The sequence below is a fragment of the Drosophila innubila genome, assembly GCF_004354385.1.
Source record: "Drosophila innubila isolate TH190305 chromosome 3R unlocalized genomic scaffold, UK_Dinn_1.0 2_E_3R, whole genome shotgun sequence".
Lineage (NCBI taxonomy): Eukaryota > Metazoa > Arthropoda > Insecta > Diptera > Drosophilidae > Drosophila > Drosophila innubila.
Window position 1 is genome coordinate 18,086,378 of NW_022995380.1, and position 23,960 is coordinate 18,110,337.

Below are 23,960 nucleotides of genomic sequence, written 5' to 3' on the forward strand. Positions count from 1 at the left end.
ATCTACAGATGTCAAGATTTGAATATTTTTAAAGCATACTTTAGGGCTGACTGAAATTGTGCTGTATAGAGGATATAATAGAATGCCCCCTAATGCTCAGTGCTGGAGTCCCCAAAGAGACACAATTTTTACAAAAACAAGAGTAGGCGTGAAACTACGGCCGAAAATGCATTCGGTCTTTGTCCCAAGCAAAAATCTCAATTTATTAACATGATGAATCTTAAATAAAGTCACGGCAAAAGCAAACAACGCCTGCGTGTGCATGTGTATATGAGAATGTTTAACAAAACGAGAATTTTTGGAATTTTCTATTTGCTTTCGATAGTTTTGAGTGGCACCATTTGGTCAGGATCATCGGGATAAATACTGTCCTTGCGTCCTCTACCGCCAGCACATTGACTGAACCAGGTGTCGCCCTTTCCAAAGTTCTCGCCGTCCTCTATGGACTCTGGCATGGGCTTATTATTAGTCTCGGGCAAGAACATAACCCAGAAACCTGATAGCAAAGCCACCACACCAAACAACACAGCCGGAATCTTTGGATCAAATGAGTCACCGAGCAGTGTAATCAATGGTGTTAAAGCACCTGAAAGACGCGCTGACATCGAACCCAAGCCCATAGCTGAGTTGCGGACCACGGTGGGAAAGAGCTCCGCCGAGTAGTTATAGATGACGGCAAAGGAGCCGGCGATGAGTAGCTTGCCCAGCATAACAATGCTGGTGGACAGCGTGCTGCCCTGTTGAATATAGGCGGCCACAATGCAGCAGATTCCGCCACCCAGCATCAGGGTGGATGTGATCGAGCGACGTCCGAGGCGATCCAAGACAAACATCAGGGTTATATAGGTAGGGAACTCCACCAGACCCATTAGGAAGATCATGAGATAGGGATTGCCATTGAGCTTGCCCGCACTTAGGGACAAACCGTAATAGACAATCGAGTTGGCAAACCAGCAGAGGCAAACATTAAGCGTCTTCATGCGCAAATTGGGTGTCCGGAAGAGATCACTGAGGCCGGCACTGGACTTCTCCTCCACGGCAGCCTGTTGCTTGGCCTTTTGCACATAGTAATCCTTATCCACGGGTGTGTTCGAGCCATTAATGCGTAAACCTTTAGCCACAATATCGACAGCCTCGACAGCTCGTCCCTGCATCCAAAGCCATCGCGGTGACTCATCCAGCAACCACCAATGGGCCAAAAACAGACAACCATGCAGCCCATAGACCACCTGCAGCATCTGTTTATCCTTAATGATGGCTCCCCATCCGGCCACCAGCATAATTCCGCCAGCAAAGACAGCCTGAAAATGGGAAGAGCATTTCGTATGGATTCCTAGAACATGAACTCCAAATTCACTCACCTGGAAAGTAATGCCACACACTGTGCGCTTGGTGGGACCCACCAGTTCCATGGTCAGCACAAAGCCGCATATATAGGCGCCCGCCGAGCCGACAATGCCCAGCAAAAAGCGTGCTACCAGCACTGAAAAATATTCCGGAATGAAGGCCACGCCCACGCCGACAATCAGCTGTAGCAGCGCCGACCAGCAGAAGACGGTCTTGCGACCAACCTTATCGGCCAGACCACCCAACATGACAGCTCCCGTAAAGACACCCAACATGAACACAGTCTGAATGATGGAGCCCATCCAACGCCGCTCACAGACAAAGTTCCAGTCAATAGTACGGGACGACTTGTAGTAGGTCGTGTCATACACATAGCTTTCGCAGGGAATCTGACTCTGATCGCCAGCGCTCATATTGAACATGTGGCAAGAATCCAACACGCCTTTTTCATTCGTTGGAATTGCCTGTAGAATTTCACTCGAGTTCCACGGCATCTGGGATAAGCTGCTGTTGTCCACACCGGGAATGAAGCATCGATGTTCCGGAACTGCGGCGACAGTCACCAGTGACAACATATGAAGTCCCGCTGTCAGTCCCGACAGCACCTGCAGGAAGAACTGAATGAATTGGTATTTGCCAAATTCACCTTAGAAAACCAGTAAAATCATTAAAAACTATATTAACAGAACATTTAATGATGAATGATTATAAGTATAAATATGTCGTAATACAATGCAAAATTATAAAATGATTTCATTTGTTTTTTTCTTAATTGTAATCGATCGCTAATATGCATAGTTGATTTGTCTACTAATATTAATCTATTTTTAGATATAATTAAGTGGGGAATTTGTACAGAGTCACACAGAATATATTGTAATAGCCTCGGAGCCTAAAGATTCCATACGAACTGTCATAACTTTGGCAAAACTGTACCTATTTTTAAGCGGAATGTCATTTTGAATATAGTTTGGCATCTAAATTTACTATGCATTTATAAATTTGTTAAAAAAAAATCTATTCCTCTGAATCTCGATATTTACTTTGATGTCATAATTATTAGAAAACGACACTTTTAAATTGAACGTATTCGTTCAGTTAAAAATACATTTATTTCTTGAAGCATTAATGCATGTTTTCTTATTTTCCTTAAGTACATTAGACTCGACTTTGTATTAATCTAAATACCCAATTAAAATTTTGTGATCTTATCACAAATGCAGAAGTTCATTTTAAACCTACCCCATGGGGAAAATAAATGTAAAAAATATAATACACATTCCATGTAACTGAATTTGAGTTGAATACTCAAAAGGTTTATTAATGTTCATTCTATTTTAAAGCACGTACAGATTTTAATTTTTCCTATTTCGTACACCTGCCTCAAAGAGATATTTTGTTTGTTAAAAACACTTAAAAAGCTCTTCCGTAATATTTATATTGGATAATATTTTAACGATGTATGGTAATCATAATGGATTATCAACAACAGATAAGCTATTTAAATTGCCAAAGTGGGTTATCGAATACGTGATGATGGGCGTAGTTTGGCATTTTTAACGGCGCCACCGGAATTGTCGTCATATCAAAACATATTACAATTAAATCAAGGAAAATTTATTCTATTCGATTCCAATTGATTGGCATACAAATAAGCGTTGAAATATTTGCCTATAGTTTTTGTTTCTCTTTTTTAGATATGGGCTATTGACGTAGTGAGGCATTGATATCGTTCCGTTGCTTGGGAATGGTATGGGGACTGACTGCACTGAATTGGTTATGACAAAAGGCATTTGAGCTTTTCATAGACTGCGCTGTGATCTCGCTACTCGTGGACAGACACTGTGTAAATTTCTTTGCCTAGATATTTGTTGACATATGTATGTGAACGGTCCAATGTTCAATCGACAATTACAATTGATTTGTGGTCCACAATTCGTTCAATTCATGCTCCACTTGGGCGGGGCAAAGTAACGGTGTACATATGTCACACGTGATACAATTGTCTAAGAATTTTTGAATTTTTTAAATTTTTATCTGCGTTGGATCACACAATAAGTGTGTTAAGTATTATGTCAGAGACCTGAGACTGTAACAATAATTTTTTAATTAACACCAATTCGACATTGCGACAATCTCTAATTAAATTCAATTACGCCTCATATACATACATAATCAGAATGACACAAACAACGATCGATAAGTGACGATAATGAAAATGAAAACAAACGGCAATAAATAAGCTGACGGCCAAATCATAACGGATTATCAGAGCACAATCTCCCCATCCATTCCACTGACAAGTACATACTATAATGCATATACTACAGATATAAATTTGTTGCTCGTTTGTAGCAATTGTTGCTAGAGTATTAGCCCAGTTTTTTTTTTTTCCTAAATACCTCTTGAACAAACTATGGCACATAAATCAATTGTTTAACTAATCAAACATGGCATAAAACGTGCATTGGCGATACACTTCAATTCATAAATGGAGTATTTCCATTATCTAGATCATTTTATTACAATAAATAATAATAAATACATTTTTCTATTTGACTGCCACATAGAACCTCATCAATATTTAGTGTAAAAACAACTAAGACCATACCGTAAAAAACTATGTTTCAAATGTATTATTTACGATACATCACTTTTCTATATAGTAAGTATAACAATCTGGCTCTCAATTCACTGTTATTCCCTCCACTTCCCTATACTACTGTCAAATCCATAATAAGACATTTGTTTCTAAGCAACTGTTGAATTTTATACTTTATTCTGAACAGATAAGCTCTTTTCTTTTCTTTGCTATCTACAATATACATAAAACAAAAAATTTAACAACTAACTTTCCTACTAATTTTGCCAAATATTTAATTATTTAATATATTCATAAAAATTCACAATTGTGAATTACCTTTCATGTGTTAATTTGATGCATACAGTTATATAAATAATGTTATGGTCAAGTGCACTTTAGTAGAACTCTGCTTTGTATTCTATTTCCATGTGTTTTAAATTGTGGATATTTTGGCATTGATTTAATTCTTGCTTTTGCATTTTGATGTGCATTATCTAGTTTGTAATTACATACACGTTACAAAACTTTGCGTAAGCCACAAAAAGCACAAAACCGAATATTAAACAAAAGAATTAAGCATAACTATTGCTGTTGTGGTTTGAAAAAGCTGCTTTTATTTTATGTGATGGATTTGAAATTTTCCACATGCAATTATAATACTACACATATTGTGTATACACCAAACTGTTATACCCTATAAAATGTGTCTAGAAGGAGCTATTTTATACACTTATTTTATTCGAAAGAAGATTATATATTAAATTACTTATCGCTTAACACTATTAAACATATGCTAAAAATGTATTATGAGATTAATAATTCAGGAAGGTTGATGGGCAAAAACGAACTATGTTATCTTAGGGTATCTTTCCTAAACAGCCAAAAGGGAACCTTACAGGAAGCGAACATTATTTGAACTTTGTTAAATATTGTTCTTATCGACATGTTTGTCGGCGGAACTCAGACAAAATAACAAACAAATTCTGAAGGTCGACTGACTTTGTAGCACAGTAAAAAGTTTCGAAATAATCAAATAAATGTAATCAAAGAGTGTTAAAGCGTGTCGATTAATGCATAAAGAAGAACGTAAAAAACCCTCAAGACTCACGTTACACACAGTAGAAGTACTTGAACTAAGCGAATAATTAAAACTCTGCCTTGACTACGTAGTTCACCGTGCTAAAACAAGCACGCGACAAAGCGGCAAACTTTGTCGGCAAAAAAAAAAAAAGAAAAGAAATTAAAGCAGTTTAGAAATTAAACCGAGGAGAAACCTGTTTTTGGGTTTTCGCATTTCTTGGAGTCATATGTTCATATGTATGTATGTATTAACATGCATTTGTACAAAAGTGCAAATGTGTTTCGTGTTAAGAAAAAGTTGCTAATGCGGTCGTTAATCCCGTTGCCGGTTGCAGCTTAAGTTGATCGTGGGTTGACGTCGTATGATAAACACGTTTTCCATTTTTTATACACAAGCATTTATGAGTTGTAATTTAAAATATTGATTTCTTATAGTAAGTAAAGTTAAAAAAGCTAAATATGTAGATTTATAAGCTTTTATTTCAATTATATGTAACTATTGGCATATCAATTAGTATTTGCATTAGTTAATACAACTGTTTAGCATACAATGAAGTCTCCCATTGAACGATTTTAACTGATCGCATTCTCTTGAACATACATAGTATATGTACGTGTAAATTGAATGAATACATTGCCATCGCACCCTAGAGTATTACGACTATAACTTGACAATGATGCTGGCCTTAGTTATTATTAACTGATATTCTAAAGAAACAATCGGAATTGTATCTCACATGTTTGGTTAGAAGGTTTCACAAATGATGAATGTCAAGCGATCGCTCTCGTTACGATTCACAACTGACATACTGTCATACTGTTCTACACGTCTATCAATTTAGCTAACCTTGAGATTTATTAAATTAGAAAAAGCTGTAATTAAAATTGTATTAGCGCGTCGCTTTTAAACACTTTGGCGCCAAACCTGATAGACCGAAGCCGGACAATAAAAAAAAAACAACAACGAAAACACCGCATAGATTAGCAGAGAAAAGTCGTCTGTTGATCTCGATGTAAATTAAATTGATAACAAGTGCTTTGCCGAGACATGTGATAAGACTTGTCAGGTGGATAACCGAATTTAGCATGCAGTTATGAGGATAACGGAAGTTGTCGCTGCAGCTGATAAGCGCTCACACTACTGATAAGCCCAGTCGATAAGAGCAAGCATACTTGGCAACTGTTAACACAGTTAATTTCTATTGCTGATCTGCTCTGTTGACTAAATACTCACCCAATTTTCCCATAAGGTCCTCAAGCACATAATCCACAGCCATGTTTCGTTAAGAAAATCGAGCGGCACTTAAAAAAAAACTTAGATGCAGTCTAAGTTATAGTTTAGTCTCTTTTTGTTCAATTGTTAACAATTTGCATTTTCTGTGGAGACTTCAGCGTTTGGCAGTTGTTATATGATTTAGATCAGTAACACTGAGACAACTGGGAAATCGAATACGAAATCGAGATCGGACTCGATGCGCTGGAAACTTTTAAGCGCCGCCGAACTGGCAAAAAGCTGAAAGCCAACTGAATGGGTCTTGAGTATGCGAATCGTTTCGAGTCGCGACTGAATAACACTCACACATGAAAACAAACAGACAAGCGGCGATAACACGCTGCTCCCTCTCTCACTTTTTATATATATGTACATACCTAAACACACATGTATGTATGTACATTTAAATGGAAAAGCTTTCCGATTGAGTACGGATCATTCCGTTTGAGTATTTGCTGAATTTATTGTTGTTGTTGTTGATTTCAGTGACATAATTCATTATCGATAAGCCTACGGCAAAGCATTCAATAAAGGAGATCCAAAGATCAGCATCACAGTTTGGTTCTGTTTCCATGCAGCACGTGGGTCGTATAATTAGAATGTTTATAACACCACTGAAAATATATTTATAAACTAATGCTTTTTTTTTATTATAGTCTTTACCACCTACACAAATTCGTTATACAGAGTTCAGAAAAATGTGCATGATTGTGGGTTTAGATTGCGAACTTTACAGGTAATAAATATGTTACGCAAATTCCAGAGCCAATCCTAACCTACCTATCAAACATTATATTGAAAGATTTTTTAAGTTCCTTAAAAGTTTCTATACAAGTATGCCTTTTTCACATCATATCAAATATATTTTTATTTCGAAATTGAACGGTTTGTTGAATTTATCTGAAATTATTTTTATAGAAATTTTTTAAACATGTGCGAGTCATCCATATCGGACCCAATGTCTTTTTTATATTTGGACATGCTATCCACCATTTTAATAAATGATACAAAGGAATTCGAAAAGCTCTTTGATACCAAAGTAAACTTCATACGTGAGCAAGAACATAACTGTCAGGAAAATGCAAAACAAGTGAGATAATGAAATAATATATATTTCAATTTATGCAATAAAACCGCCTGCAGCTTGCTTTTGTAGATCAGTTTGTGGACACCTTAAAAAATTGTGTATTTCAAACGGAACTGGAATTGCAGGAAAACGAATTCGAATTGCTCGAGGCGGAGAAAATTATTTCGCACTACGAATCATCATATGTAGACGCTTCGACATCTTTAACATTCACTAATATTCAATTCAAGTACAGCAACTATCTGGTTCTTTTAAAGTTACTTCTGTCAGCGGATCGTTCAGCTGCACAGTGCAACAAGCTTAAGGACGATATCGAACAGTATAACATCGAGGCCTACAAGTATTTAGAGCCCATTAAGTTGGTAAGAGCTTGTTGAAATATACTACCGATCTTATATATATAGAAACACACGTTTGCGTTAGATCACCAAGATCATGGACTATCATAAAAATACACTGGACATGATGGAGAATCAGATAAATAAGCTGGAATGCATGACAAAAGAGGTAGCTAGCAATTATGATGAATTAAACAAAAGACTAAAAATTAGCAGCCTGACAACCAAGTGCACATGTGAAATGGCCAATGTAATTAATGATATATACCAGAACTAGGCCTTATTATAGCATTATTTCTGTATGAATTTACAAAACAATCGTTTACATTATGGGTATGTAAATAAATGCAAAACAAGTTCAACTTTGTTCTTAGGACTATAGGATTAGGAGTTATACTTTGGTTACATTCTATGTTAGTTGGAGTCGCGGAAAAAGACCACATCGTCGGCTATGATGCTGGTGCTGGTCTTCTGGTTGCCCTGCTGATCGGTGATCTCTCCATACGTAATCTTGCCTTGAATCATGGTGCGCTGGCCCTTCTTCAAATACTCCAATACTGTATCGCGCAAATTGGGCTTAAAGACGACCACACGGTGCCAGTCGGTGCGCTGAGCCCAGTCACCGTTTTCATATCTATAATTCAGATAATACAAAAATAAAACTTATGTTCTTTTGGAAACTATTGTGGTTGCATGTAACTCACTTGTAGTTGGTGTGTGTGGCTACGGAAAATGTGACCACTGGATGCTCCTGTGAGCCGCGCAGCTGCGGATCGGCACCCACCCGTCCCAATATAGTTACATTGTTGACAGCTATGTATGAAATTAATAGGTAGATTTATTCCATTTATGTTTTCGCATAGAAACTCTCTACGTACTTTTTTCAATTTTGGCGGGCGCAGCGGCCGACGTACTGGCGGCACCTCGTGCCGTCAAATTGCGAAGTCCGTTTATGACTGGCGTCAACTGCAAATGCATTATTTAGTATTACATATTTGTACTGTTTGCATCTGTTTCTTAAGCACTTTACTTACAATGCGTTTGCTTTGTTGCATCATTTTCTCAGCGTGTTTTTATAAAGCGGCAATGCGATTTTAATTTGAGTGAACAGCTGTTTATTCTTATCGATAATCGATTAGAAATTCGTGGAGGCGGCTTCTGTTTTTTTAAACCGATGTGGCAGCTTTGAATCTGGAGAAATATCGATAGTTTGAACGTCTGGCGGCTATTAATTCAAAAAAAGTGCGATAGTTATTTTTCCCACCATTTTCTTGACAAAATCACTTTAAACCTTACAAAAAATGATGTATTGCCAAAAGAACTAGAAATGATTTCGCATTTAAATTGTCCGACGTCCATTTTTTTTTATCACCGAGACCGAAGTCGTTCCTATTTAGGTCGATTGAACTATTCATCGTCAACTGACAAACTCAAAAGTGGTTCACAAAGTACTTCTACAACAAAACCATAGGTGGTGTATTTATGTTTCGCAAAACAAACGAAGGCTGCCACTACAGTATGTAACCGTACAATAATAGGTGGCGCTTTAAAGGCAGTGTTCGTTAGCTAGATGGCGCTTAAGCTAAGCCAATGATTATATAATTGATCTAACTCATAAAAAAAAGCCCGCCAAACACTTAATAAATTATAAATATAATCTTTTAAAACAAATTCTTTATATTTGCGTATGTATTGTGTTTTTTTTCAAATTATTTTTTGATTTACATTAAAGATTTTTGCTTTAAGATTTTCTTTTATTTTATCTTTTTTAGTTTCTTAAAAAATAATACTAATTGCAAGAATAGAGTAAATGTATTTTAGTATGATTATTGTTTTGCTGTTCTTGTTTGTGCTTCAGTTAAAAATTTTAGTTAGGTTTTATCATTTCACAACCTGAGCATAATTCGAATTTATGTTACAACTATACAAGCTCAAAATTGTTCATTATATATTATTCTAAATAGACTTATTGCAATCAAAAGCTTACTTATTTTAATTTTGTTTAAAACACTAAAATAATATTTAAATCATACTCGCAAATTTTTTTGTGAAATATTAATGTGTATTGCGAACGTCGTTTTCTCAGCATTTTCGTTCACAAATACCATACAGTCAAATAAATAAGCTCGGCTCAACACGAACCAGGATGTATGATCGCAGGCTGTCTTCGTTTATTGCCGAAGCATATTAAGTGAACCACCATTTTAAACGGTCGCCATTTTGTTTAATACTATACAAGCCAGAAAGTCCATTTTAATCTCAATTGAGAACTGCAGTGAGCGCGAAACGAAAAGGAAAAACAAAATCATTTGTTTTATATACGAATGTATATTTTCGTAGCTCTTGTGTTGTTGCAACAACAACGAGCCAGCAATGAGACGCAACAACAACAACAATCTCTCTACAACTCTACGTCTTTGCATTCAAATTCAGGCGATGACGACAGCCAACCGACAACTTCGGGCACTCGACGATGTGGATGTGGATTTCGGTGCTGGGTTCTAGTGATGGAGCTGGTGATGGGCTGGTGTCACAAGAATATTGCCAGCCCTAGCCCCAGTCAAAGTCTTGAAGCTTTCAATTGTGCTACGCAGCAGTCATTTTCTCGGGTATTTCGATACTAGCAGATAACTTGACCCAAATATATTAGTTTTAAAAGACCAACCAAGGATCCAAACTTAATTTTGCCATTTTGAATATACAAATAAATAAAAACAAATATATACATATATTTATTAAAACTATATTAAATATTTTAAGCTCATCAGGAATAATAAACGTTTACTTTACAAAATATATTTAAAGTAATTGTTATATATTTATAATTTATTTTTTGAAAACTATAAAAAAAAATAAATATAAATTTTAAATATATTTTCATAATTAAAATTTTTCTCTTTATACAACTTTTAAGTTGAAATAAATCTTATAAATCTACTATTCTCTATTTTCTATTATATTACCTTAATAAATTAAAATTTAACCAATTAATCTCAGTTAAAAATTGATAATCAAAGTTTTTGGGTTTTACGTTAGTCATCACATAATTCGCAGCTCTCTTTATATATAGTGTAGCGCACATTCTTCCCCAGTATAGCCCCAATCTAAGGCATTATTCATGCTGTCGTTTTCTAGTGTCGTCGTCGTTGTCAGTCGGTCGGTTGGTCGGTCGCTTCGCCATTGCCGTCGTTTTGCTGTCGTTGTTTCCAGCGCGCGTGTAGCAGAGCATTTGTATGTATGTGTGTCTGTGTGTGTGCATGGCATTTGTACGTGTGTGTGTGTTGCGTATCTGTATCTGCTGTATGAGGCTATGGCTATAGCTCCGGCTGTTCGCTGTTGCGATACTAACGAACGAACGTCCCAAATGTCGACGTTGCTTTTGCTGTTATTGTTGTTGCTTTTTTGTATATTTTGAGTTTGTATAGCAAGCGGCGCGGTGCTTGAGGTGGGAGATTGCTGGTTGCTGTTGGTTGTCGGTTGCTGGCTGCTGCTGTTGAAGTGGTTGCTGCTGCCTGGGCTTGTCGAGGACGTTCGTTCGTTTCATTTCGTTTCGTATCGTTTCGTATGGTTTGCTGGGTTGTTCGTCTGTGCGTTTGCGTGCCAAAGCAACGAAAACTCATATTCATTTTATAGTGAAACTCAACGCAGCTTAAGCTTAATGTACAACAGCAGCAGCATTCCGGCAACTGGCAACTTGAATGTTGTTGCTGTTGCTGCTTGATGCTGCTGTTGTTGCTTGGTTGGATGGTTGGTCTGGTCGGTCGTTTGGTCGATTTGTTGGATTGCTTCGCCTGCGCGAAGGTTTTTAAAAAACGCGCGCAGCTGCTGCTGCAATTGAGTAACACTAGCATTAGGAATCAATCTTCTTACAGATATATCTATCATATAGAAAGCTTTCATGATTTTTGACAGCTCTTAAAGTAATCGACAGAACTTATTAAAAATTCATTAGATTTTATTTATAAGAGTTTAATTGCTTAAAGCTAAGACATTGCATTAAAGTCTAAAGAATTGCGCCTGCAACTGCAACTGCAGCTAAAGCTAAATCTAAAGCTAGAGCTGAAGCTGACTGCGCACATTTTTACCGAATTTAACAGAGCAACAGAAACTGAAACTCAACCGAACGAATGTTCGCATTAAAGTTTATTTCGAAACCAACTCACTGGCAGCAGCAAACGGCAACAGCAGCAAAAAAGAAAAAAAAAAACAAGACCCAACAGCAACACAAATGAAAAACGCCAACGAACAACGAAACAGCCAACGAGCGCACTGAAAGCAGCACACAGCAACAACAACAACAACAACAGCAACAAAGAAAACGACAAAAAAGAAAAAGAAGAAGAAGAAAAAATCAAGTAAAATTACGACAAGCAATGAGGAGGCAGCAGCAGCAGCGACGTCAGCGGCAGAGGCAGAGGCCGCGGCAGCGGCATCAGCAACGTTGAAAGAAAACAAGAAACTTTGACACAGCAGCAACGTTTGTGGGGAGAGCGGAGCGAACCGAATGCGAGAGACAGTGCCAGAGCGGGGAAGAAGTGGGAGCAGAGAGAAAAAGAGAGGGAGAGAGAGAGAGAGAGCGAGAGTAAAGCAGTCGCACAAAGTGTATGACTGTTTGAGTGTCTGTATAGCGTGTGCGTGTATATGAGTGTGTGTGTGTGTGTGTGTACGGTGGGGCGAAGGTGAAGCATGCGATGGCGTTGGTTGGTATAACGTCAGGCAAGACGACGACGAAAACGACAACAACGATGAAAATAAAATAAAAAAAAAAGAAACCCAGCAATGAACCAACACAGTGCCAGCAAAAATTTATAATAAAAGCAGCAACAACAACGCGAGGCAGCAAACGTTGAAGGCAACGACGATGGCGATGCTTGCAACTGCAACTGCGACCAGTGCTGGTGCTGTTGCTGGTGCCTGTGCTTATGCCATGTCAACCAACCAGTCAACTATCCAACAACCCAGACTAGCCTTAGCTAAGGCTCTCAAGCTGAACCTATAGAGGTCGAAGCAAAAGAAAAATATATGTAATTTAGATACACTTGCTGAAGTTATTGATCCTACTAAAATGAATGAGGAGTTCAAGTCGAACAGTTAAAGATATGGAAATAACTAAATAAAACTTAATTTCACATATTATAACATATTATGTTTATAAAGCAATTTTTCTTAAGAAATTATTAAAGCTTCTGTTTATAGAAATGAAACAGCAAATATTTATAAAAAGGGAGAAAACTGTATGATTCGAATATATGTATTGTATACAAGGGTTGTTAAACATGTCTTTAAACAATATATAAAATATATACTCAATTCTTTTTAAATTTAAGTTAAAAAAGATTGCAAAAACGGTTGTCCGTATCGATGTTCTTTAAATAGTTTGTGGAATAATTTTGTAGATTTGGTAAAATCCCACAATATTTTGTGCGAAATCCCAATTATTCAATTTAATTACTCAGATCTAGATTGAGATTGAACAAAAGTGTAGCAACTCGAAATTTCTGTTTTCTTTTATTTATAAAATTATATATATATAATATTATAGTTGAGTTATCAACAAATAATGTATAACCTTTAAGTACCCTTAACGTATCATATATGTATACAAAAATATCAGGGTTATATTTATGAAAAGTATATTAAATTTAGTTGAATATCTTTTATTTTTAGACGGCAAACATTCAAATCTGAGATTATAACAGATACGTTTCCTTTTTAATATCCTTTTTCTTTGAAAAAATCGAGACTTTCAACGGAATAAAGGGTATATAAAATGAAAGAGCAAACGACGCCTCGTCAGATTCGTTGTCAGTGTTGTTGTAGTCGTATTGGTATTGGTATTTGTATTCGTATTCATATTCATCGTATTCAGAGTAGTCGTCGTCGTCGTCGTATTCATCGTCACTGTAAACTCTGAGCATACACGCAGAGAACGCAGAACGTAGAACGCAGTACCGACAGTGGCCGAACATTAAAGTTGAAGTAAAGTTGGAATTTGTGCCTGGCCTCCCTCTACCTGACCTCCCATGCCCGCCTTTTGTAATCAGAATAAACGAAAATTCGCTTAAGCGTTGCACAGTGGTGCAAGGTGCGGGTTAATAGACGAAATTGCAGTTTTATATAAAGGCGATCTTTTTATAAAATACTTCATCCTAAGAATATTATTAAAAAAATAAAAGAATTGTTTAAGAATAACTAAAATTAAATTGTTTTGTTAGATTATATTTTTTAATTATTACTTTATTAAATTTTAATATATCATTTGAAATAAAATAACATTTAAATATATTATGACTATATTACGGCAAATATATTTTTTTAATAATAATTTTTTATTATTACAAGTTATTTTGCATTGCTGCACTCATACACTGATAAAAAAAATGTTCTAAAATCAAGATTTTGGTCTCAGAACTAAGATTTTTAGTCTAAAAAATGCGTCGAGAACATCAAATTCTTGAATTAAGAGAACACATCTTGATTTTAAGAACATTTTAAATAAGACCAAGTTCTTATTTTAAGAATAAATGTTCTTAAAATTAAAATCAAAAAATAAAATAAATGAAAATTATTTTTTATATTTATATTTTTTTTTATTTTAAATTTTGAATTATTTATATTTTATTCTGTTTTAGTAATTTTATAAATGTTATTTTAATTTGTTACGATTCAGAACCGCCGCCTTCTGCTTCACAACTGAAGCGGCCTCTCTAACCAGAGCGCCACGGTGCCATCATTTGTTTAATACGAAATAGTACCTATTTATATAATTGTACCTTTCCTAAAAATTTAAGATTTTTATTCTTATATTAAGATTTTAAGATTTTTTAGATTAATAATCTTAGTTTTAGTAATTTGGTCTTAAAATAATCTTATTTTAAGAACAAAATATTTAAGATGAATGTTCTTGATTTTAGAACTTGGTCTTTTTTTTCAGTGTAGTACTGATATCGGATACAAAAGCATACAACCAAAATAGAAAATACTACTCTTTTGAAATTTCTATAATACTATTTGCAGTAATTAAATTGAGGGAAGATAACAAACGAATAGTAGACTTGGATTGTTTCTAAAGCAAACTAATGCCACTGTTCACTCCAATCATTCAACCTCACCAAGCAGCAGGGCAAAACGCAAATGTCAAGACGAACGAACGAATCCAACGAACGCAACTCTGCCGACAACGACGACGACGATGAAAACGCCAAGGAGTGGGCGGCGTCCCAAGTGCTAGAGTGCTAGTGCCGGATTGCCGGCCAGGAGTTGAGTGCGAGATCTAAAATATCCCCTCCCCCCCAACCACCCCACACCTTATACGTTTTGTGCGATAAAGGAAATGCCACACCACTGTGACAACACATTTGCTCGAGTTGGCCCCCAAAGCCAGAGCATAACGTAGTCGTCCTCGGTTTCTCGTCTTCGTCCTAAGCGTAGAACATGCACTGATAAAAAAAAATTTTTAAAATAAAGATTTTGGTCTCAAAACTAAGAATTTTGGTGTCAAAAATTAGTATTAGTATTAGTAATATGTTCTTACAAGTTCTTATTTTAAAAGCAAAATATTTAAGATGAATGTTCTTAATTTTAAAAGTTGGTCATTTTTTTCAGTGTGGTCACATACCACAAAAACAGAGAGAACACTCTGCTTCGAGCCCTGACTCAGAACCTGCAAGTCGAAAACGGCAACAATAGCAACAACGACAACGGCAACGACAACAACTTCGATTGTCGGTCCGCTCTTATTCATTCGATTTTGTGCTGCGACGCGACTGCTGCTTCATGTGCTTTAGTGCCGACCCAACACTGGCACCAGCACCAGCACCAGCACCAACAGTGCTACTGCCACAAAACTCGGAGCTCTGTGCTCTGTGCTCTGACTCTGGCTCCGTTGTTGCCGCTGCCATTTGCTTGCTTCGTTCCCATTTACAGCAACTCTGGGCTTGGGGCTCTAACTCTGTGGTGCCGTCTGCTGCTGGCTGGTTTGTTGGTTCTGGTTCTCAAGCGAGCACATGGGTAACGACAACAACAACAACAAGAGCAACAACAACGACCAGTTGCCATTTGCGCAACGCAACCGAGAAAGAAAAAAAAAATACCCAACAGCAACATCGATCGATGTGTGTGGACAAAAATAGTAGTAGCCTTAGACTTAGCTGGGCATACGTCTAAATAGGTGGGTGGTACGGGTTTTTTTTTTGTTTTTTCGGAACGGCAATATATTAAAATATATACACACAAATGTATAGAAAGATGAGAAAATACTTGGGAATAATATTATTAAGCCCTTAAATTAGGTATTTGGGAATCAAAACAGATAAGACTGATCCTAACTCTTAAATTTAAATATATAGTACATTATCAAACAAAAGTTATAATTGTATTAGAAAAGTAATTAGTTTAAATAAATTAAAATTATCGAAGATCATAGGATTAAATACTAATCCTAACTTAATGACCTGAATATAGCCTAGATACGCCTCGACTGTGATGATGATATAATAAAATTTTAATATAATTAATATTATATTATTTTGTGTTTCTTTGCAAGTATTGGTATTTCTTCCTAGCGCTAAAGTACATGAGATTACTTAAAGTAAAAGCACCAGTCAACTTGTATGACATTTATTTTGAGAAATCACTCAACTTATTATTATACAAATAAAAGAAAAATACAATTAACATAAAAAAAAAGTTTAAAAAAATATCGGTTTTCTTTAATAATCCTGTTAAAATTTAACCAGGAGCTTTTTTTAAACCAACCATTAAATTATATTTTATTTTGTTAGTTAACTGAGACCTTTGTGTGATATTTAATGATTTTGATGATATTTTTAACGATAATATGCTTATGTTTAACCTTAACCTAAGCCTAGAATTTCTAAAAATGTTGTAAGATTTGTTTTTAAGATCTAGTAAGAGATTTTGTTGATCTACTTTGAGAATTGTTGTAATTTCCTAAAAGAAATAAAGAAAAATAAGTTATATGCAGAAGTGAGTACAAGATCAGCCTAATATAAGCAATCGAGTCTTAATCCGAGGAATTTTTTGTACGCCTTTAATTTGGAAATCAATATCCCAGCTGATTCAACTTTATTCCCACAGTTCTGTAGGTTTCATTCACAGCTCTCCAGGTGTACGTGCGTTCCACTTTACATAGCGCTTAAAATGGGGCTAGTTCCTCGATTTCAGTTGAAACAATGCCAAGTCAGTGGCACACACAAAAACTTTTTTGGGACCTTCCCAGTGCCTCAGCTTCAGCTCCGTCGGTATCTCAGTGTGTGTCATCAAAACAAACAACAACAGTGCTAAAAAAAAATGCTTTTTTCAAGTATTGACGAAAAGAGCAACAACAACAACAACAATAAATGATAAAACCTGAAACAAATGCGTCATGCGCCCCAAAAAAAAACTGAACTGAACTTGAGGCGATTGTGTTTTGCATTTGTTGTTATTATTGTTGTTGTTTTTTTTTTGGGTTATGCGTGGGCAAAAAGTTATCGATTGTGTCTCGAAGCAACGCTGTCGGCTAAATTTGAATACATTGATGGCGCTTGGTCACATTTCAAGGATATCGCAATGCCAATGCGCCGACTCCCAGTTTATCCTTCAGCCAGAGCCAAAGTCCGAGTCGCAGCTTGAGCCACAGTCAGAGCCATCCAAAAGGGAACGACTTCTAGTCATTGGCGCCTGCACACAGTTACACAAACATATACACACATACACACACACTTATACATACATTCATAAGCTAAAACCTCATTCATTTAGTTTTCGTAGAGCGACAGCAACAATAGTTTGTTTCAATGAGGCGGGGAATGTCAGCCAGTGAGTAGAGAAGTGGAGGGGTTGGGAGAGGGGAGAGTCCTCTTTACCGGCTGTCCTGGCTGTTAGGCAGCCTCAACTCATGGCCCAATGCATAAAAAGCCAAGGGAAGCGACATCAAGCCATACAGGGTGATACAGAGAGCGCACAGATGTTGACAACGCGATGTGCTGCTGCGGGACACCCTGTAAAACGGCACACATTTCAGGCCATGCTCGGCTGTCAGTCGGTCGGTCGCTCACTTTGCTATTCAACGAGCCCAACGTGGAGCAGAGAGGGACGTCGGAACGGACGACGAGCGACGGTTACATTCGTTGAGGGTGAATGCCGCACACCCGCCCGTTTCGCCTGCCATCCATCCTGCCAACAACCACCCAAAATAGTCACCCAGGTTGGCAGGCGCTCATCCTTCCAATTCCTCTCATTCTGTCCTCGTCTCCGTCCTCGTACTCGTTCTCATCCTCGTCTTTGACTTCGTCCTCGTCCTCGCCGTTGTCGTTTGTTTGTCACAATAGGGCAAAAGTTTCACTGTAACCGTTATGCGACCCACAGACACCACCGCCCCAGCTCAATGTGTAGCCCAAATGTCTGCCAACCACCCAAGCCACCCAACCACCAAGCCACCCAAACCACCCACATTACAGCTACGTTGTCGGCATCGGCATAACGAACATCAACACAGCAACAAACAAACAGCAGTTGTTTAATGCAAAATAGTAGACTTATAGTTACCCTATAAACTTAAATATAATAAAATATAGGCTGTAATTTGAGATTGTAACTGTCTTTTAGACAACCTTAAGTCAATAAAAGATGCGATAAATAAATGAAATAATATAAATATTCTTTAAAAAAGATTCCTTGTACACTCAATGTTGGCTGTGCTAAGTAAAGGATCAATATTCATTTATTTAATACACATTTAAGAAAGATAACTTGAAAGAAAAGGACTGAAGCAAATCCCGTAATTAATAATATTGAAATAGTGAGAAACAAATTTATCAAACTTTTTTGAAATTGTCTATATGAAAAAAATTATATGAGTTTCCGATCTTATAGCTTAGAAATTTGAATGATACAAATTAGAAATAAATATTATACTTGTATTTAAATATAAAAGTTAGAAATATACAAATGTTAACTATATACCAATAAATAAAACAGGAAATTATAAATAATTCTCACATTTTTTATGACTTATGCTTAAAGAAAGATTGTAATATTCGGTAAGTTAATAAATAACTATAGTTCAAAATGTAGTTATGGCATCGCAGTTTACAGTTTTGGTCACTATGCGATTCTAGTCTTAATAGTGAAGTAATTATTCATTGCATTATTTTTAATAATTCAGTTAAACTTGGAGTAAATTTCATTTGCATTAGAGTAAACTATATTTATTTAGAAATTTAGCAAAGTAATTATTCACTGCAATATTTTTAATAATTCAGTTTAACTTGGAGTAAATTTCATTTTTAAACTATATTTCATTTAGAAAACTTGAGAGAAATATTCATTTAGTGATTAGAAATAAACTATATTATATTTAGAACATTGTCAGCAACAGCAAGAGCATAAATACATGTATATGTACATATATGTACATATACGTATGTATGTTATACACTTGCTGCTGGAAATGGCAAATGCTGCAAAGTAACAACAAGCAGCAATAACAACAATCACAACGATGGCAATAACAACAACGTACATCGTACGGCAATGTCGAGGCACACGGTACGTATACGTATCCATCAGATAGAAAAGGCATCGAGCAGCATGCTGAAATAATGAAGCAGCAAGGACTCGACGCGACTCAACTCGACTCGACTCAACTCGACTCGCCTCGACTCGCCTCGACTCGATTCAACTCGGGCTGGCTGGCAATCGACTTGGCTTTGCCTTGGCTTGGCTTGGCCTGGTCTCTGGGCCAGAATGAAAACGAAAATGGAAAATGGAAAATGTTTCTTGCTTGGTGTGTGTGCTGTGTGTGCTGTGTGTGGTGTGTGTAGCGAGCGGAGGAGGAAAGCGGTCGGACAGATAGATTGGGAGAAGGCAGAAGCAGGTCCAAAAGGAGCGTCTCCTTCGAGAAGGATATTGCGCACGAGGACAGGATGGTTGCCTGGCTGACTCGTGGTGTTGATGATGATTACAGAGATGCGCAGATAGAAGCTCGAGCTGATGTTGATGCTGATGCTGATGCTGGAAGCCAACCAACCAGGCAGGCAGGCTGGCAGGCTGGCAGGCAGCTAGAGCTATCCAAACAGGCGAGTCGAGCAAAAAGCGTTTGCCATGAGAAATGCCATCTTCTACACAGAAAAAAAATCCGGCATTCCGGGCTAAAGTTAATCCAATGCGGTGTCAGAAGTTCGGTAATTTCGGACTCTTTTAAACCAAGTACAAAATGCTTAAATCAAGCACGATTTTTCTCAAGATTGTTATCATTTTCGGGGCTCTGTAAGATCTGTTTTCCATTGACTGTAATCATTATAAGATTTATTAAATAACTTAAGAAATAATCATATCATTAATCTACGAGTTTTTTTATTTTACTTATTATTTTACTTATGACTTCTGAGCAAAAAATAAAACTCAGGAATAATCATTATTTGTGAAGAAAAAAAATGTGAATTAAAATTAAAACTCAAGGTGCTATTTTGACTTTATAAAAAAAAAAATTTTAATTAATTAATTATATTATTGAAAATACAATTAAAAAAATTTTTGGAATTCTTTTTTAAATTTATAAACGGTCCACTGATTAGGAATGTATATAAATATATAGTGTCCATTTATTTCTTATAAAAAAGTGAAAATTACACCTTGAGTTTTATTTTTGATTCAAAAAAATAAAATTCAAGAAATAATCATTGTGCTATGAGTTTTATTTTTTTGTTCAAAAATAATGATTATTTCTTAAGTTTTACTTTTATGCTCAAAAATAATGATTATTTCATGAGTAAAATAATAGAAATAATAAATCTTAAGATCATGGTGAAATTGCATAGATTACCCTTAAAGAAAAATTCTGGTATATTTTATGTTTTCTTACAGTAAATGATTAAAAGTAAATGATTTTTTCAATTGAAAAAAAAAAACCAAATAATAATTTTTTACTGTTCCTGCTGTTTTCAGTTAGATCAAATAATTAAAGCTTCTTTAACTTTTTGAATGTTGACTTTTTAATGTTTAATATTTTATTATACGCATTATCTCAATTTAAAAATAATTTCCTTTAAAATAATAGTGCTAAAATCAAGAACATTAAACTTGAATATTAGAATGATATTTTTTTTCTGTGTACTTCTTCTTACTCTCATTATTGCTGTTGTTGTTGTAAAAAGTCTAACACGCCAAGAATGTACAACGTTGTTCTTGTAGCCGTTGCTGTTGTAATGTGCTTCTCTAACCAAGCTCCTCCTGGTTTGCCTTGTTTTTCTACAAACAGCAGCAGCAGCAATAGAAACAGCAGCAGCAGCAGCATCAGCTTCAGCAGCTCCTACTCAAGTCTTTGTATACGAGTTGCTGTGAGGTCTGCTTGAGCCTGGGTCGGCTTGTGGATGTGAATTGGCATTGGAATGGGAGTGGGAATGGGATGAACTGGATGTGGAGGTGGGGGGGTGGGGGATGCAAAGAAGCTGCCACAGAACCAGAGTGAAACCCAAAATATATTCAACTCGAAATGTTTATTAAATTTCTTGCATTTAAGCTTTGAGTTGTATTTTGAAATTAGAAATCGACTGGCAAAGACAATGGTTTCTAGTTTTTGCTTCAGCTTCGTATAGCAAGCAGCATAATTAAAGGATGCTACAATGCTCATATTATTGATTCAATGCATACCGAATACTTATTCGTACATATATAGGCACACTGTTCTTAGCCAGTTTCTTAATTGCAATTAAATCCAAACTAATCCTTATGCAGCATAGTTTTGATATTAGTTAAATTAGTATTTGTATTTACATCTTACTGCTCACCAAGTTTAATGAATATTTGCTTAGATTAATTACCAACAATATTATTTATTTAAATTTGTAATTATTTTTATTCACATATAAAAACAATATGTAAGGAATGGTTGCATGTTTTCTTTTGCTTTGGCTTTCTTAGTCGATTAATCGAATGCGTTTATTAATTGCAAAGAGTTTGCATTTCAACAGATTTACCTTTATACGCGTTTCAGAAATACAACTTGTTTATTAGTCCTAAAAATATACAAATATTACAAATTATAAGATACAGATATGTAAAAATTATATTATTTAAAGTATTTACTGAGCATTAAGTGACAATTAGAGTTACTCAAAATAATGGCGGTATAAACAGTACAAGAAATTAAAAACTTAATGCAAGATAATCATTCAAAGTACAAAAATTGTGAATAATTAGTTTTAATTTTTCAGACTCATGTTTGTATTAAAGTATATAATAACACATTTTTATTTTATAGTCCGATTTATTTTCGAAACTTGTACAATGTAATACAATACTCAAATCAGTCTACACGATTCCAACTAAAAATATTTTTTTAAAAGTATTAAATTCCGCTAATTTAAATAAAATGTTCTTTATTTGTATTTTTTTCTAATTTTAAATTCATAATTACGTTTTTCCAAATTTCGTCTTTCCATTTTTTTTATTACGGTTACAAGTTTCCTATATTTGTGATTATAAATTTCTCCCTTATTTGCATTATTTGTCAAAATACTTTTAAAGAATCCTAAATGAAGCATTTTAGTAATATATCTTAAATGTATGAGTACTGATAAGCTAAATATAGAACCAATAAAAGTTTCTAAAGAAATTGTTCTTCTTTTCACATTTGTCAGAGTGCAATTTACATGCAACTTGTTAACTTGCAACATGCTAAGTCTAAGAAATGTTTAGTTTTCTTTTAAAATAATGCCCTGCAGCAAGTGTCTTTTTATTTTTATTTTTATTCATATCCAATTCAATAAAAATATATTTATATATATATATTGATAGCGTTTAAATAGTTGTCCTGGCAAACGTAACATGACCCACTAATTGGTTTTGCACAGAACAATGACGACTTGACCTGCTGAAAGTTTCTGTTGAACAGGTGATGGGATGACACCTCATAAGGCATTCTCCACGCAATGCCCTGACACTTGCCCCCCTGTTCACCACCCGTGGGCATATCCCGCTGTGAAAGGTCAGCTCGGGAAACCGCAGGCAGCAGGCACTGTGTATGTCCACAATTTCGGGGAGTAAGACGAGGGCGAGGAGGCGAGGCTTATGGCTCGCTTTGAGGATATGGAAATGGATATGGAGATGTGGAGCATGTCGGCGTCTGGCACAATGATTGTATATGTGTGCGTGTGCGTGTGTGACCTAAATACTCACACACACACATTGAATGGGTCTGTTCATTCAGACAAACCAAAACACTTGCCTGCAAATTTCGCCAGCCTCATGTCAAAGTGCGTGGTGGAGTTATGCAAATGTGTAAAGTGCAGGAGAGAAGTCATATGTGGACAACAACAAAGGTGTCCTTCATGTTATTGTTGTTGCTATTGTTGTTATCCTTACTGTCTGAGTGTCGCGTCTGCAAGCGGCAACCGCAACAATGCAACACACTGTACGGTAGATGGCAATTCCTGGAGGAACACTTAATCAGCGGCTGGATAAACTGGGCAACAAGGCGGCAATCCTTCAGGACGTCATGCAGACTTTTGCCGCGAAGCGAAAGTTTTCATTCTTGCAACAATTTTGATTTTTCAACGTAAAAGTGTGTGTATGTGTGTGATTGTGTTTTTATCCTGCAACGAGGGTATATTAAGTTTGTGCAAAGTATGTAACAGACAAAGAAGGCGTGGCACACCTCTTAAAGTATATATATTTGTGATCAGCATTAACAGCCTAGTTAATATAGATATGTTTGTATGTGGTATGTAGACTCAACAGCTTATTTGACCCAACACAATTCAAGCCATGTTTTGTTTTTATTGTTAATTGCAAATACAATATATGTTAAAAATAAAATATGAATATAACAAATAAGTTTAAGTATTCATTTCAAAATTTGCGATTAAATTAACTTTACATCTCCTTTCGATTAAAAGATAAAAATCATTTAAAATTTGTAATATTTTAGGGAAGTGGGTTAAATAAGCTGTGATAATTAAAAACATGTGCAGGCAGATCGAGTAAATTTCAAATTTCAAATAACTCTCATATATTTTACTCTGCAAATCGAAAAGTTCAATTAAAGGAGCTACAGCCTTGTATTGAAATAGATCTAGACTAATAGATAGATAGATAATAAGATAGTATTCAAGTTACAAATAAGAAGGGTGACTGAGTGTTAGGTTATCTAAGAGCAGGGTATCTCATAATCGTTCACTCTCGACTTCTGCAGTCTTATTTTTTTTGTTTAATGCTGCTCGATGTTAAAAGTGAAAAACTTTTGCA

At 35.8% G+C, this 23,960-nt stretch overlaps 3 protein-coding genes across 3 annotated transcripts; 1 reads left to right on the forward strand and 2 right to left on the reverse strand.

The window, feature by feature from the left end:
* Nucleotides 1-125: 125 nt before the first annotated feature.
* On the reverse strand, nucleotides 126-6,546 carry LOC117790823 (organic cation transporter protein). The gene is made up of 3 exons (XM_034630422.1): nucleotides 6,246-6,546; nucleotides 1,362-1,993; nucleotides 126-1,301 (listed from the first exon to the last, which is right to left on the reverse strand). Exons 1-3 carry the CDS (start codon nucleotides 6,286-6,288, stop codon nucleotides 309-311), a joined length of 1,668 nt encoding a protein of 555 aa, XP_034486313.1. The 5' UTR covers nucleotides 6,289-6,546; the 3' UTR covers nucleotides 126-308.
* Nucleotides 6,547-7,176: 630 nt separating this feature from the next.
* Nucleotides 7,177-8,020, forward strand: LOC117790845. Its single transcript, XM_034630454.1, has 3 exons — nucleotides 7,177-7,374; nucleotides 7,428-7,733; nucleotides 7,795-8,020. The coding sequence occupies exons 1-3, from the start codon at nucleotides 7,216-7,218 to the stop codon at nucleotides 7,984-7,986; spliced, it is 657 nt and encodes a 218-aa protein (XP_034486345.1). The 5' UTR covers nucleotides 7,177-7,215; the 3' UTR covers nucleotides 7,987-8,020.
* LOC117790852 (single-stranded DNA-binding protein, mitochondrial) lies at nucleotides 7,921-8,875 on the reverse strand. Its single transcript, XM_034630460.1, has 4 exons — nucleotides 8,744-8,875; nucleotides 8,588-8,675; nucleotides 8,414-8,522; nucleotides 7,921-8,343 (listed from the first exon to the last, which is right to left on the reverse strand). The coding sequence occupies exons 1-4, from the start codon at nucleotides 8,765-8,767 to the stop codon at nucleotides 8,124-8,126; spliced, it is 441 nt and encodes a 146-aa protein (XP_034486351.1). The 5' UTR covers nucleotides 8,768-8,875; the 3' UTR covers nucleotides 7,921-8,123.
* Nucleotides 8,876-23,960: the final 15,085 nt, after the last annotated feature.